The sequence below is a fragment of the Mustela nivalis genome (assembly GCF_964662115.1).
Source record: "Mustela nivalis genome assembly, chromosome: 7".
Classification (NCBI taxonomy): Eukaryota; Metazoa; Chordata; class Mammalia; order Carnivora; family Mustelidae; genus Mustela; species Mustela nivalis.
The window spans coordinates 82,014,472-82,030,980 of record NC_139026.1 but is presented as its reverse complement, the minus strand read 5'-3'; the positions used below and the strand labels follow the sequence as shown (position 1 = coordinate 82,030,980).

At 35.4% G+C, this 16,509-nt stretch overlaps 1 protein-coding gene across 1 annotated transcript in view; it reads left to right on the top strand.

The window, feature by feature from the left end:
- The window catches only part of ADAMTS20 (ADAM metallopeptidase with thrombospondin type 1 motif 20), a 103,482-nt gene extending 90,360 nt beyond the window's left edge, over window positions 1-13,122 (top strand). The window contains exons 26-27 of the mRNA XM_082742264.1: window positions 10,408-10,512; window positions 12,941-13,122. Of these exons, the coding sequence (XP_082598390.1) occupies window positions 10,408-10,512; window positions 12,941-13,030 (195 nt within the window). The 3' untranslated portion in view covers window positions 13,031-13,122. The remainder of the gene's footprint in view (window positions 1-10,407; window positions 10,513-12,940) is intronic.
- The last annotated feature ends 3,387 nt before the right edge of the window (window positions 13,123-16,509 follow it).

Genomic DNA, 16,509 nt, shown 5'->3' with positions numbered 1-16,509 from the left:
TTATAACATATAATGTATTATTTGTCCCATGTTATAGGTCTGTGAATCATTAGGCTTACACATTTCATCACACTCACCATAGCACATACCCTCCCCAATGTCTGTAACCTACCAATGCTATCCCTAACCCCCCCCCCACCACCAAGCAACCCTCAATTTGTTTCATGAGGTTAAGAGTCTTTTATGGTTTGTCTCCCCGCAATTCCATCTTGTTTCATTTTTTTTTCCTTCCCTATCCCCTATAACCCCCCACACTGCCTCTCAAATTCCTCATATCAGAGAGATCATATGATAATTGTCTTCTCTGATTGACTTTATTTGCTCAGCGTAATACCCTCTAGTTCTACCCATGTTGTTGCAAATAGCAAGATTTATTTTTGATGGCTGCACAGTATTCAATTTTATATATATATATATATATATATATATATATATATATATATATACACATATATATATGTATACACACACACACACACACATACCCCATATCTTCTTTATCCATTCACCTGTTGATGGATATCTAGGTTATTTCATATATGGCTATTGTGGACATTGCTGCTATAAACATGCAGTTACAAGTAATCCTTTAGATCACTACATTTGTACCTTTAGGGTAAATACCCAGTAGTGCAATTGCTGGGTTGTAGGGTAGCTCTATTTTCAACTTTTTGAGGCAACTCCATGCTGTTTTCCAGAGTAGCTGTACCAGCTTGCATTCCTACCAACAGTGTAGGAGGGTTCCCCTTTCTTCGCATCCTCACCAGCCTCTGTGTTTCCTGACTTATTAACTTTAGCCATTCTGACTAGTGTGAGTTGATAATCTCACTGTGGTTTTGATTTGTACTTTTGTGATGCCAAGTGATATGGAGCACTTTCTCATGTGACTGTTGGCCATCTGGATGTCTTCTTTGCAGAAATGTCTGTTCATGTCATCTGCCCATTTCTTGATTGGATCATTTGTTTGGGTGTTGATCGTTTGTTTGGGTGTTGAGTTTGATAAGTTCATTATAGATTTTGGATACTAGCCCTATATCTGATAAGTCATTTGCAAATATCCTCTCCCATTCTGTCAGTTGTCTTTTGGTTTTGTTGAATGTTTCCTTTGCTGTGCAAAAGCTTTTGATCTTGATGAAGTCCCAATAGTTCATTGTTGCCCTTGTTTCCCTTGCCGTTGGCGATGTTCCTAGGAAGAAGTTGCTGCGGCTGAGGTTGAAGAGGTTGCTGCCTGTGTTCTCCTCAAGGATTTGGATGGATTCCTTTCTCACATTGAGGTCCTTCATCCATTTGGATTCTGTTTTTGTGTGAGGTGTAAGGAAATGGTCCAGTTTCATTTTTCTGCCTGTGGCTGTCCAATCTTCCCAACACCATTTGTTCAAGAGACTGTCTTTTTTCCATTGGACATTCTTTCCTGCTTTGTCAAAGATTAGTTGACCATAGTGTTGAGGGTGCATTTCTGGGCTCTCTGTTCTGTTCCATTGATCTATGTGTCTGTTTTTGTGCCAGTACCATACTGTCTTGATGATGACAGCTTTGTAATAGAGCTTGAAGTCCGGAATTGGGATGCCACCAACTTTGGTTTTCTTTTTCAACATTGCTCTGGCTATTTGAGGTTTCTTCTGGTTCCATATAAATTTTAAAATTACTTGTTCCATTTCTTTGAAAAAAATTGATGGGATATTGATAGGGATTGCATTAAACGTGTAGATTGCTTTAGGTAGCATAGACATTTTCACAATATTTATTCTTCCAATCCATGAGCATGGAACATTTCCCGTTTCTTTGTGTCTTCCTCCATTTCTTTCATGAGTACTTTATAGTTTTCTGAGTACAGATGATTTGTCTCTTTGGTTAGGTTTATTCCTAGGTATCTTATGGTTTTGGGTGCAATTGTAAATGGGATTGAATCCTTAATTTCTCTTTCTTCTGTCTTGCTGTTGTTATATTGAAATGCAACTGATTTCTGGGCCTTGATTTTATAACCTGACACTTTACTGAATTCCTGTACAAGTTCTAGCAGATTTGGAGTGGAGTCTTTGGGTTTTCCACATAAAGTATCATATCACCTGCAAGGAGTGAGAGTTTGATGACTTCTTTGCCAATTTGGATGCCTTTTATTTCTTTTTGTTGTCTGATTGCTGAGGCTAGGGCTTCTAGTACTATGTTGAATAGCAGTGGTGATAGTGGACATCTCTGCAGTGTTCTTGACTTTAGGGAAAAGATCTCAGATTTTCCCCCTTGAGAATGATATTCATTGTGGGTTTTTCATAGATGGCTTTGGTGATATTAAGGTGTGTACCCTCTATCCCTCCACTGTGAAGAGTTTTGATCAAGAAAGGATCCTGTACTTTATCAAATGATTTTCCAGCATGTATTTAGAGTATCATATGGTTCTTGTTCTTTCTTTTATTAACGTATTGTATCACCTTGATTGATCTGTGGTTGTTGAACCAACCTTGCAGCCCAGAAATAAATCCCACTTGGTTGTGGTGAATCATCCTTTTAATGTACTGTTGGATCCTATTGGCTAGTATTTTGGTGAGAATTTTTGCATCTGTGTTCATCAAGGATATTGGTCTGTAATTCTTCTTTTTGATGGGGTCTTTGTCTGGTTTTGGGATCAAGATAATGCTGGCCTCATAAAATGAGTTTGGAAGTTTTCCTTCCATTTCTATTTGTTGGAACAGTTTCAGGAGAATAGGAATTAGTTCTTTAAATGTTTGGTAGAATTCCCCTGGGAAGCCATCTAGCCCTGGGCTTTTGTTTGTTTGGAGATTTTTGATGACTGCTTCAATCTCCTTTCTGGTTATGAGTCTGTTCAGGTTTTCTATCTCTTCCTGGTTCAGTTGTGGTAGTTTATACATCTCTAAGAATGCATCCATTTCTTTCAGATTGTTGAAGTTGGTGCCGTATAGTTGCTCATTCTGTTTTCTTATAATTGTTTGTATTTCTTTGGTGTTAGTTGTTATCTCTTCTCTTTCATTCATGTTGTTATTAATTTGGGATCTTTTTCTTTTCTTTTTGTTAAGTCTGGCCAGGGGTTTATCATTCTTATTAATTCTTTCAAAGAACCAGCTCCTAGTTTCGTTGATTTTTTTTCTGCTATTTCATTGACTTCTGCTCTGATTTTTGTGATTTCTCTTCTCATGCTGGGTTTAGGCTTTCTTTGCTATTCTTTCTCCATCTCCTTTAGATGTAGGGTTAGTTTGTATACTTGAGACCTTTCTTGTTTCTTGAGAAAGGCTTGTATCACTATCTACTTTCCTCTCAGGTCACATTTGCTGCATCTCAAAGTTTTTGAATAGTTCTGTTTTCATTTTAATTTGATTCCATGATTTTTTTTCAATTCTTCTTTTATTTTCTGATTGAACTGAAAAGAACTTCCTTCTTAGAAGAATGCTCTTTAGCCTCCATGTATTTGAGTTCTTTCCAACTTTCCTCTGTGATTGAGTTCTAGTTTCAAAGCATTGTGGCCTGAAAATATGCAGGGAATGATCCCAATCTTTCAGTATGGGTTGTGACCTGATTTGTGACCTAGGATGTGATCTATTCTGGAGAATGTTCCATGTGCACTAGAGAAGAATGTGTATTCTGTTGCTTTGAGATGGAATGTTCTGAACATATCTGTGTTGTCCATCTGGTGCAGTGTGTCATTTAAAGCCTTTATTTCCTTGTTGATGTTTTGCTTGGATGATCTTGGAAGTTTTGCTTGGATGAAGGATGTTAAAGTCCCCTACTATTGTTGTATTATTGTCAATGTGTTTCTTTGATTTTGTTATTAATTGGTTTATATAGTTGGCTGTTGCTACGTTAGGGGTATAGATATTTAAAATTGTTAAATCTTGTTGGATGGCCCCTTTGAGTATGATATAGTGCCCTTCCTCATCTCTTATTATATTTTTGGCTTAAAATCTAATTTATCTGATATGAGGATTGCCACCCCAGCTTTCTTTTGATGTCCATTAACATGCTATATTGTTTTCCAACCCCTCACTTTCAATCTGGATGTGGCTTTGGGTCTAAAATGAGTTTCTTGTAGACCGCATATTGATTTTGTTGTTGTTGTTGTTGTTGTTTGTTTGTTTTTTATCCATTCTGATAACCTGTGTCTTTTGATTGGGGCATTTAGCCCATTTACATTGAGGGTAACTATTGAGAGATATGAAATTAGTACCATTGTATTTCCTGTCAGGTGACTGTTACTATATATTGTCTCTGTTCCTTTCTGTTCTACTACTTTTAAGCTCTCTCTTTGCCTACAGGCCCCCTTTCAATATTTCCTGTAGAGCTAGTTTTGTGTTTGCAAATTCTTTTAGTTTTTGTTTGTCCTGGAAACATTTTATCTCTCCTATTTTTAGTGACAACCTAGGTGGATATAGTATTCTTGGTTGCATATTATTCTTGTTTAATGCTCTGAATATATCATGCCAGTCCTTTCTGGCCTACCACGTCTCTGTTGATAGGTCTCCTGGCAATCTAATATTTCTACCATTTTATGTTACAGACCTCTTGTCCCAAGCTGCTTTCAAAATTTTCTCTTTGTCACTGAGACTTGTAAGTTTTACTATTAGATCATGGGGTGTATACCTATTTTTATTGATTTTGAGGTGAATTCTCTGTGCCTCCTGGATTTTGATGCTTGTTCCCTTCTCCAAATTGGGGAATTTCTCTACAATAATTTGCTCCAATATACCTTCTGCCCCTTTCTCTATTTCTTCTTCTGCAGTCCCAATTAGTCTAATATTATTTTGTCTTATGGTAGCACTTATCTCTCAAATTCTTCTCTTGTGGTCTAGTAGTTGCTTGTCTCTCTTTTGTTCAGCTTCTTTTTTCTCCATCATTTGGTCTTCTATATCACTAATTCTCTCTTCTCCCTCATTTATCTTAGCAGTAAGAGCCTCCATTTTTTATTACACCTCATTAATAGCTTTTCTAATTTCAGCTTGGTTAGATTTTAGTTCTTTTGTTTCTCCAGAAAGGGATTCTCTAATATCTTTCATGGGTTTTTTTGAGCCTAGCTAGCACCTTGATAATCGTCATTCTGAACTCTAGTTCTAAGATATTTATAATGTCCATATTGATATGGTCCGCAGCTATTGCTACTACCTCTTTTTCTTTTTCTTTTTTTTTTTTTTTGGGTGATATTTCCACCTTTCCATTTTATCCAAATAAGAATAGATGAATAGATGAATGAGAGAACAAAATACTAAAAGGGTAGCAGTGACCCCAGAAAAATATATACTAACCAAATCAGAAGAGACCCAAAACTAGGGGGAGAAGAAGGGAGAAGAGAGAAAAAAAAATATATATATATATATATAATATTAGGCTGGTGAATAGAACAGAGCCACACACTTGGTTTTGGGTGTAATTTTGGTCTGTTAGAAGAAACTACCTCCCAAAATTTTAAAGAAAAAATATTCTAAAAAAGGAATTGATAAGGTGGTTAAAAAAAGGAAAGAATGTGATCAGGCTGGAGATGAGAACAAAGCCATGTGATAGATTTAGAGCATAATTTGATCTATTAGAAGAAATTGTATCTCAAAATTTTAAAGAAAAAAAGCCTATATGTATACAAAAAAATAAGGTTAAATACAATGAAGGGATAAAATATGACCATAACAATGAAAATGTAAAGAGATTTTTTAGAAGGTATTGATAAGATAAAATAATCAAAAAAAGTTAAAGTAGGAGAAGAAAATTTTTAAAAAATAGAATAAAAAAATAAAATTAAAAAATTTTAACTTTAAAAAACTAAGGATCATGGAAAAAAGCCATGAGTTCTATGTGTTGCTTTCCCCTAAATCTGGAATTCTGCAGTTCTCATTGATTGGTGAACTTGGTCTTGGCTGAATGGTCTTGCTGATCTTCTGGAGGGGTCTGAGCTCCTCCCCCGCAGTGATTCTCAAATGTCTTTGCTTGAGGCAGAACTATACTATCCTTGCAGGGGCCGGGCTATGTAATCTGCTTGGTTTTGGTTTCCAGAACTTTTGTTCCCTGAATACTTTCTGTAGTTTTGGAGGACGGGAATGAAAATGGAGGCCTCCCACTCTCTGGCCCATAGAAGCCAAGAGCTTGGGGACCCCACTCCTTAGTGCACCCTCAGAGAGAAGCAATCAGTCCCTCCCATCTCCCTGGTCTCCAGCCGAACTCTGAGCTCACCTGGCCTGTGACTGAATGTTTCTATCTCTGCTGCCCAGCCCCATTTGGAGTCTCCAAACTCAGCTGATTCCTGCAGTGTGCTCCCGCACTGCTCCTCCCAGAGGAGAAAAGTGAGTCTCCCCAGATCTGCTGCTTGTTGGGTTCCTGCCCGAAGAGCAGTGGCCCAACTGTGACTTGGATCACGGTTTAAAAGCCCTCTGCTCCATCTCTGCAGCTGGCTTCCCTGCTCCAAAACCTAGGAGCTCAGCCACACTCAGACACCCTTGGTCTTTTTGTGACCCTGCAGATCCTGAAATCACACTGTCCCCGTGAGAGCTCCACCACCCACTTAGCCTTTGGAGAGAGGTCCCTTAGGGAAGCCAACTTCTAAAAGTTATGGTTTTGTGCTCCACTGCTTTCTCACTTGTCAGGAGCTGGCCACTCCCCCCATGGTCTATCTTCCCAAATGTTGCTTTGGATTCACCTCTTGGCACGTCCTACCTTCCAGAAAGTAGTCAATTTTCTGTTTGTAGAATTGCTGCTCTTCTTCTCTTCTCTCTTTTGTTGAGTTTGTAGCTGTTCAGAATGGTTTGACAACTGTCCAGCAGAACTCCTGGGACGTGATGATATTTAGGTCCCCTACTCCTTCACCATCTTGCTTTTCTCCTGTACAGATTCATTTTATCAACATCATAATTTGCATATAGGACAGTTTTCTCATATGCCATTCATGGAGTCAGTTTCTCCTTTGGACCTACCTCCTGGTAAACACTGATCAAGATCTCTGTGCTATAGTTTTGTCTTTTCTGAAATGTCATATAAATGGAATCATGCAGTTTATAACCTTTGAAGATTGGCTTTCTTCACTCAACATAACACCTTTGAGATTCATTCATCTGTGTTGCTTCAGATGTCAGCAATTTGTTCCTTTTTTATTGCTGAGAAAATTACTCCATCATACAGATGTTGTACAGTTGTCCTATAGTTTGTCCATTCACTCTTTGGAAGATATGGGTTGATTAAAGTTTGGGAATTTATGAACAGACCTGATATGCACATTTGTGTATAGGTATTCATGTGAACATACATTTTAATTTTTCTGGGATAAATATGCTATGAATGGGATTATAGGGTCACATATATGTTTAACTTATAAGAAACTACCAAAACATTTAATAGAGTGTAGATATGTAAGTTCTAGTGGCTTTGTATTCCCACCAGTGAAGATTTAAGTTCCAGTCTTTGCTTTCCTGTTAGCACTTAGGATTGTCCAGTTTTCTCTCCCCTCCCCATGTTCTGTGAAATTTTACTGTGGCTTTAATTTGCATTTCCCTAATGGTTAAAGATGTTAAATATATTTCATGTGCTTATTGGTCATCTGCATATCCATTTTGATGAAGTGTATTTTAGAGTCTTTTGCTCATTTTAAGTATTGGATTGTTCATTTCCTACTATTTAATTTTAAGAGTTCTTTACATATTCTGGATACAAGTCTTTTGTTATATATGACATCTGCAAATTTTTTTTTACTGGTATGAACTGTATCTTTCTTTTAAGTATCTTTCACACAGCAAAAATCTTAAGTTTTAATGACACATAATATATTATCTTTTTCCTATATGGCTTGTGCAATTAGTTTCATACTGAAGAACTCTTTGACTAATTCCAAGTTACAAAGATTTTCTCCTATGTTTCCTTTGAAAATATGTATAGTTTTATAGACCTATGATTGATTTTGAATTAATTTCATGTGAAGTCTGATGGTTTTTATATGTAAACATCCAATTGTCTAAGAACCATTTGTTGAAAAGACTGTAGTTTCTCCATTTAATTAACTTTCTACCTTTGTCAAAAACCAAGTGGACTTATTAATATAGGTTTATTTCTGAACTGTTCTGTTCCATTGATCTACCTCCCTCTCACAGCAGTTTCTTGGTTATGATAGCTTTTTAATAAGCACTAAAATAAGGTAGTGTGAGTCCTACAAGTTTTTTCTTTTTAAAAATAGTTTCAACTATTTTAATTTCTTTGTCTTTTAATATAAATTTTAAAATCAGTTCTCTAGAGTTACAAAAATTCCCAGTGGAATTCTTATTAGAATTACCTTACATTACAATTGCACCCAAAACCATAAGATGCTTAGGAATAAACCTAACCAAAGAGGCAAATCATGTACACTCAGAAAACTATAAAGTCCTCATGAAACAAATGGAGGAAGACACAAAGAAATGGCAAAATGTTCCATGCTCATGGATTGGAAGAACAAATATTGTGAAAATGTCTGTGCTACCTAAAGCAATCTACACATTTAATACAATCCCTATCAAAATCCCATCAATGAAGATATTCAACGCAAAACTGGTATCAGGTTGTTAATCAAGTATTAGAGAAGTAGTTAAAATTATTTTTCAAGTATTTACCAATACAAAATACCATTGTTTCTAGTGTTAATGTTATTCATTATCACAATGTATGAAAGGTTTAGATGTGTATTTGTGTATTTATGTGTATGTAATATGAAAATTTAATATTTGTAATGCTGTACTTAATTCATTCAAAAACACTGAGTACCCTAGCCCTATTCTGGACTTTGAAAATATAGCAATGAAACATCTAGGTCATATTCTAAATTTATAATTAAATGATGTATATAATAAGAAATTTTTATTTGGAATTTATCTAAACATTATTTCTATTACAGGGAAAATTCTTCATATATTAAAATTGTACTATAAGTGGATTTGAATTTATTTTGATTTTAGTTAAGAAATAACTTGGATTTCTTAGCATTAAACTAAGTCAATATATAATTGTTTTAACAATAGTAAAATTTACTATCTATATATTTGAAATCTATTTCACTTTTGCTTTCATGACTAGGTAATATTTTCTTTCACATAATATAATGTAATCCCTTATATTTTATCACAGTCTTCCTCAAGATTCACGAAGCTTAGGCTATGGGATGTAGTTATGTGATCCAAGATTATCACTCTGAATCTATGTATGTTTGAACATTGGCAATAGGCTTAATTAGCATTTGTTAATTATTTTTTCAGTGTGTAATTCTGTACTGCAAGATCATATAAATGTGTCAGAATTTTACCTATTTTAGTCACACATTTTCTCAATTAACAGACATTTAAAGTTTAATTTTTAACAGAGATAGTCTGAAATATTTTGACATGAAAGTGATTCTTGTGTCTTAAAAAGAATTAGATCATAAAGCCACTAGGGGGCTCACATACTGTGTGTAAATCATGTGGTATCACACATCCCATATACATTTCTGTGTACTTTAAAAAGAATGCAGTAGCTGGGACAATAAATGATACATTCCGTAGTTTTGTTTGTGGGGTTAAGAAGTAATATCTTTATGGCACATTGACAGGAGACTCTAGAAAATACATTAAACGGGGGAATTATTATCAGGGAAGTGAACAAGAAGGGGTCAAAAATAGAAATTGGAGAAATGTTAAGTTTGGTACTAGTCCCTATGAGCACCACTTCTGTTAAGACTTGCCTACTGCTCTAAGAACACTAACTGTAGCCAGTCAAGCCTAGAGTCCTAGGGTTAGACGGATTTATTTTTACACAAATCACATTATATGATATTGATTCAGGTATCTCATATTGAGAAGACATATTTGTAATAAATTTAAAAAAAAAAACATTAGCTGGTCCACTTCCTTTAGAGTAAAGTTACATTAGTATTCTTTCATTTTGGGCACCTGGTGGCTCAGTCAGCTAAGCATCTGACTCTTGATTTTGGTACAGGTCGTGATCTCAGGGTCAGGAGACTGAGCCCTTCCTCCTGCTCTGCCCTGGGCATGAAGCCTGCATAAGATTCTCTCTCCCTCTCCCTCTGCCCCTCTCTGTGCTCACTCTCTCTCCCTCTCTCAAAAAGAATTTTTCTTTTCATTTTTTAAAGGAAGACACTTAAAAACCAATTTGAGACCTTTCTTTTTCTTTTTCTTTTCTTTTTTTTTTTTAAGGTTTTATTTATTTATTTGACAGAGATAACAAGCAGGCAGAGAAGCAGGCAGAGAGAGAGAGGGATGCAGGCTCCCCGCTGAGCAGAGAGCCCAATGTAGGGCTTGATCCCAGGACACTGAGATCATGACCTGAGCCGAAGGCAGAGGCTTTAACCCACTGAGCCACCCAGGCACCCCAGACCTTTCTTATATAATTCAAATTCAGGTGTTTCTTTTGAGCATTCTTAAATATTTTATGAATTTCATCTGTCTTGTTTTGTTTATAATCTAGGGGCAGTTCAGCATTAACTTGGCAGGAACTGGAATGAAGATATCTAGCACAGCAAAGTGGCTTGCTCAGGGGAGTTATGCCTCTGTCATCATACACAGATCACAAGTAAGTCCTGCTGGACCAACATGCTTGTTTGAAATACTTCTGTGCTGTGAACTAGAATTAAAGGTCCCTTATCTTAACTTTAGAGTTATAAAGTTAATGCCTAATGAGTTATTGCATAGATGAGGCATATTACATATACTGGGGCATAATAGTAATCTTTGAAATCATGAAACCAGGGTCATTTTGATTAATGTATATATGTGGCCTTATTTGCATATAAACTTCATGTATAGGTTACCAATATTTGAACCAGAAATATTAAATACTAGGGCATATAGATTCTATGTAGCTCAAGTTTAGAGCTAATGACTTGAAATGCATGTATTTCAAGAAGAGGTGGTGCTGTTAGCTGTATTTTAATTATTAAAGATTTGTTAGTTTTACTGTCTCAAAGTGAGGAGTGGGTTTTTGGTTTATTTATCTCACTGCCTTGATTTAGTGATGGGGTGGCCATTTTTATTTGGCATATATTCTTCATAGTTTCTATAAAAATCAGGACTAGTTTTATGGTTGTATGCATATTTTCCTCTGCCTTTATGCAGATAACATCGTACTGGGCTTTTACAGGTAGGACACATGTAATTTTGTTAGTATAGGGTACTTGCACATATGTCTCCTGAGACGGCTCCTGTTACTCACAGGGACCATGTCTCAGATAGCTTGACTCTATCTCTAGTAAATCAGGATCTACTTTCTGAGTGTTCTCACCTATGTTGCTCATCAATCAGTACCATCCATGGCCCCTGCCCCTTCTGTTTTATAGTCTTTCTTTCTTGGGATAAAAGGGACTTTTTTTTAAATACTTGTATCAATATTATTTGTAATGAAATTCAATTTTCTGATATTCATAGACTAAAACATTCTATTTCTGAAGACTACAAAACCAAGTTTTAATTAATGAAGCATTTACAAATTTTATTATTTCTCTCATTTGGGTAAGAAGTCAGCTTTTAGAGCAAACAGCTATTTTTAAACTCTTGGCATATTAGGTTTAATCCCTTTTGGTAGAAGAATAGGAATAAGTTAATTAAAGTATATTCTGAGCAGGTCTCTGTGTAAAAGAGAAATATTTTTATCTTACTTATCCAGCTTTTCTATATTTTTTGGTTAATTGTAAAGAGGTCACCAGTAGATATGAATAATTAGTATAATCTCCTTTTACTTCTATTTAAGTTCCATTCTAAAGGTTAATTAATTATTTAATCTACTGAGAATGTCTACCTTGATCAAAAATATTGCACGTGAAAGTATTTCCTGAAACTTGTGGCCTCGTATGAAGCTATGACTGGTGGAATCCAGGTTTACATACGGAAATGCAAGCTTCTTTGCATTTGCCAGGACATTTAACCAAGATTAGGTTTTTACTTAAGCAATCTGGGAATAGCAATGTACATAAAGGGGAATTTTTGCTGCCATTCCCTTCTTCTGTCTTTATTTAGATTCTTGAGAGCTAAGAAAAATTTCTGAAAGAAAAGGCAACTTCAAAAGTCCCTAATCTCAAACACTCTTTATCCCAAAATGTTCTAGGAACTGAGTTTCCTTCTCTGCCTGCCCTCTTTAGACTAAAAACAAAACAACCCCCCCAAAACAAACAAACAAACAACAGCAAAAAAAAACCCTTACTTTCTTCAGAAGCTCATATAGGAGCTCAGACTGGTTTTGCTTCATCCTATCAAACTGTCTTCAGTCCTTTGACTTTTGGACCAAGGATGGAAAGGAATCAAGAGAGAATTTCTGTCCCACCCCTCTCACCAGTCTCTGTCAACTTATTCCTCAATGAACAGCTTTGCTTTTCTTAAAAAAACAAAACAAACAAACAAAAAACCACCCACAAAACAAAAACAAACACACACACACAAAAAACGAAAACTCCCTTCTTAGTTCTTTTCTAATCACAATTTCTAATTACAATTCAAATAACAAATGCTTTCAGTCCAGTTTTCTCCCCCCATTTTATCACAAACTATACTTCAAGCTGTGTTTCTAAGGCTTCCATGAGATGCTTGAGGTTAACAAGGGAGAATATGACTTGTATACAGTTAAGGGCAAGTTTGTATATTTCTTATTTAGCCTATGAGAATCTTCTATAAAATCATATAAATATCGGACAGCAAATTGGGAGAGGTTAACAACCTCACTGAAGCAAAATACACCTGGAGGAAAAACACGTGGATTGAGATGAATTGTCTAAATTATAATGTGGTTTATGATCATCAGTAGTTAATCTGAATCTCAGATTATCTGATTCCCATGACCACCAATTTCAACTAATCCTGAAGTGGTATGATCTTTGACCTCAAATGTAATTGTTATAGGAAACTTTGGCTAATGATTTCTGCTGTATGATTTAAAGCATTTGCTTTTTCTATGTACACAGATACCAGCTTTTGCCCAATTTTCCTGTATTTCTGCCTCTTCCTATTTTCAGGATGGAACCAAAGTCTTCGGCAGATGTGGAGGATTCTGTGGGAAATGCGTTCCTCACATGACTACTGGTCTCCCAATTCAAGTCGTATGAACATTCAGAAGTGGGAAGTATGAGGAGATATTCTTTGGAATATCTACAAATAACTGGTGCTCATTTCTGAACTCCTCCCTTCCTGGGATTTCCATTTCCAAAATGGCTGTGCTTATTTTTTTTCAGGGTGCTCATCAGGGAATCAAATCACTGCTTACTTTTTCCAAAGCCTTCAAAATAAACTTAACAGATATATGACTCTAGTTAGGAACTTTTTAAAAGGACAAAATAATTTATGGTATAATATACAGAGATATTTGAATGAATTATGCCAAAATAATGTTGTTGTTAACAAATAGCTTGCACTGGATCACAGTTACATTATGCCTATAAACACACATATAAATCGTTACTCAGTATTGTACTGTACAGTGAATATTTATTCTACTTGTTAAAATGGAGCAAGTAAAAATTAGGAAAATGAATTTATTTAAAACACCTAGAAACATTATTGAATCTGGCAGGTAAATAGCAAATTCATAGTTATATCAAAAGAGTACATAGCCATTATACTTTCTACTGATACAGCATAGATACCTGTTTTATATTTCTTTCAATTTTAAATTGTGGGTTATGGTGCTTCTAATAAAAAAAAATCATCCTAAAAATGCAGTACACTTTATGTTAAAAATATATGCTTGGGTTAAATACTAAATATGAATATTTATAGATATAACACAGAAAAAGATACGATATAGTTGAATTTTACTTAAAACACCTACCTCTAATTTGATTGTACTTATAAGAGCAATACATTGTTTTTATAATGTTTATATTCTGTCTCTGTAACTCATATATGTATATTTTACTCTTAAAAATATATTTTCTCAAAGTTATGTACTGTATTTTATTAATCAAGTAAAGGGAATGTTTGAAATTTTGAAAATCCTTTTTTGGAAGACAAAATTATGTTTATATATGGAAAATTTTTATTAGAGATACTCAAGTTATTTTGTATCTGAGGCTTCTCTAAGCCAAAACATAAAAAAAAAATTAACTATTCATGGGCAAGTTCTCAGGTAGTAAGAGATTTTTTCAGGTGAATAATTTGTATATTTTATAATAATGTGGTTTAAAATGAATCATAGACAGTATTTTTCTATGGCAACTTACTCTGTAAACCAAAAAATGAATCTACTAATAGATTTTTGCCAGTAAATAGTAGTAACTAGTTTCACCCACAAAGTTTTTTCCCATCTATTATTATTTATTTTTTCCCCAAACATTTTTTTCCTCAAACATATGTTGTACCATATAAGGTACTAAAGCAATTTTGTGCCAATGTGGTTAGATAAGCATTTAGGGATCTCTGTATCAGAAATGAAGTATTTTGCACTATGTGCCTTAAACCAGTTACAATCATTAATACAAAATGTGTAGCATTTTCTAGAAGTGTTTTCATTTATAAAATCTTATGAACATTTGAACATATGAACATCATAAAAGCTTATGAACATTTAAATAATAAACATACTTGTGTGATACGTTAGCATTTTGTTCTCATTTTCCTTATGTTAAAAAAAAAAAAAAGAATCCTTCACCAAAAAATTCTATAACCCTAAAGCCACTCCAGAAATTCAAAGAATTTTTTATTCAAATTGTTGCAGTTGGAATGGAAGTGGCTCGTGTCTGCTGTACACTCCTCTCATGGCAAAGGCAATAAGGGCAGGAGGCTGACAAAAACTTGCAATGCTTTTGAAAGCTTCTGTTTAGATCAGGAATACTCATGTCCTTGAATATATACTCATATTCAATTGGCCAAATGAAATCACACACCCAAATCGTAGTCATTGGGTCAGGGAAATATACTCTTCCTACAGGGGAGGATTGCTGGGCACAGGGAACTGGGTGAAGACGTAGAATTCTCTCTTAAGGGGAGGGAGCAAATTCTGGTAAACAATAATATGTTTTATCCTTCATCTTCAGCTTCCCCAGAAATTGTCAAAATACTATCCAAAGCAATAAAATCAATTTAAATTACCACTGGTGAGGTATAAAATTTTGAGTATATTCACATCTTCAATGATGCATGAATTTTCGAAAAATCTGATCTGCTGGGGTATAACATAGTATTTCATTGTTTGAGTATTTATATTTATCTGATTACTAGATCAGATGAGGATTCTTTTATATATATTTTGCTATTAGGTTTCTTTTTTTGAGGATTGCTTGACCATTTTTTATTCTCTTTGCCTCTCTTCTCCCCCATCCTTCTCAAACCCCCTTTCTCCTACCCCCACTCACTCCTCACTTCATTAAAAAAAAAAAAAAGAAAGAAAGAAAGAAAGAAACATGAGAGAGTAAAGCATTTTTTTATGTTTTTTTTATTAATTTTTTATTTTTATAAACATATATTTTTATCCCCAGGGGTACAGGTCTGTGAATCACCAGGTTTACACACTTCACAGCACTCATCAAAGCACATACCCTCCCCAATGTCCATAATCCCACCCCCTTCTCCCAAACCCCCTCCCCCCAGCAACCCTCAGTTTGTTTTGTGAGATTAAGAGTCACTTATGGTTTGTCTCCCTCCCAATCCCATCTTGTTTCATTGATTCTTCTCCTACCCACTTAAGCCTCCATGTTGCATCACCACTTCCTCATATCAGGGAGATCATATGATAGTTGTCTTTCTCTGCTTGACTTATTTTGCTAAGCATGATACTCTCTAGTTCCATCCATGTTGTCGCAAATGGCAAGATTTCATTTCTTTTGATGGCTGCATAGTATTCCATTGTGTATATATACCACATCTTCTTGATCCATTCATCTGTTGATGGACATCTAGGTTCTTTCCATAGTTTGGCTATTGTGGACATTGCTGCTATAAACATTCGGGTGCACGTGCCCCTTTGGATCACTACGTTTGTATCTTTAGGGTAAATACCCAATAGTTCAATTGCTGGGTCATAGGGCAGTTCTATTTTCAACATTTTGAGGAACCTCCATGCTGTTTTCCAGAGTGGCTGCACCAGCTTGCATTCCCACCAACAGTGTAGGAGGGTTCCCCTTTCTCCGCATCCTCGCCAGCATCTGTCATTTCCTGACTTGTTAATTTTAGCCATTCTGACTGGTGTGAGGTGATATCTCATTGTGGTTTTGATTTGTATTTCCCTGATGCCAAGTGATATGGAGCACTTTTTCATGTGTCTGTTCGCCATCTGGATGTCTTCTTTGCAGAAATGTCTGTTCATGTCCTCTGTCCATTTCTTGATTGGATTATTTGTTCTTTGGGTGTTGAGTTTGCTAAGTTCTTTATAGATTCTGGACACTAGTCCTTTATCTGATATGTCGTTTGCAAATATCTTCTCCCATTCTGTCAGTTGTCTTTTGATTTTGTTAACTGTTTCCTTTGCTGTGCAAAAGCTTTTGATCTTGATGAAATTCCAATAGTTCATTTTTACCCTTGCTTCCCTTGAATTTTGCGTTGTTCCTAGGAAGATGTTGCTGCGGCAGAGGTCGAAGAGGTTGCTGCCCAT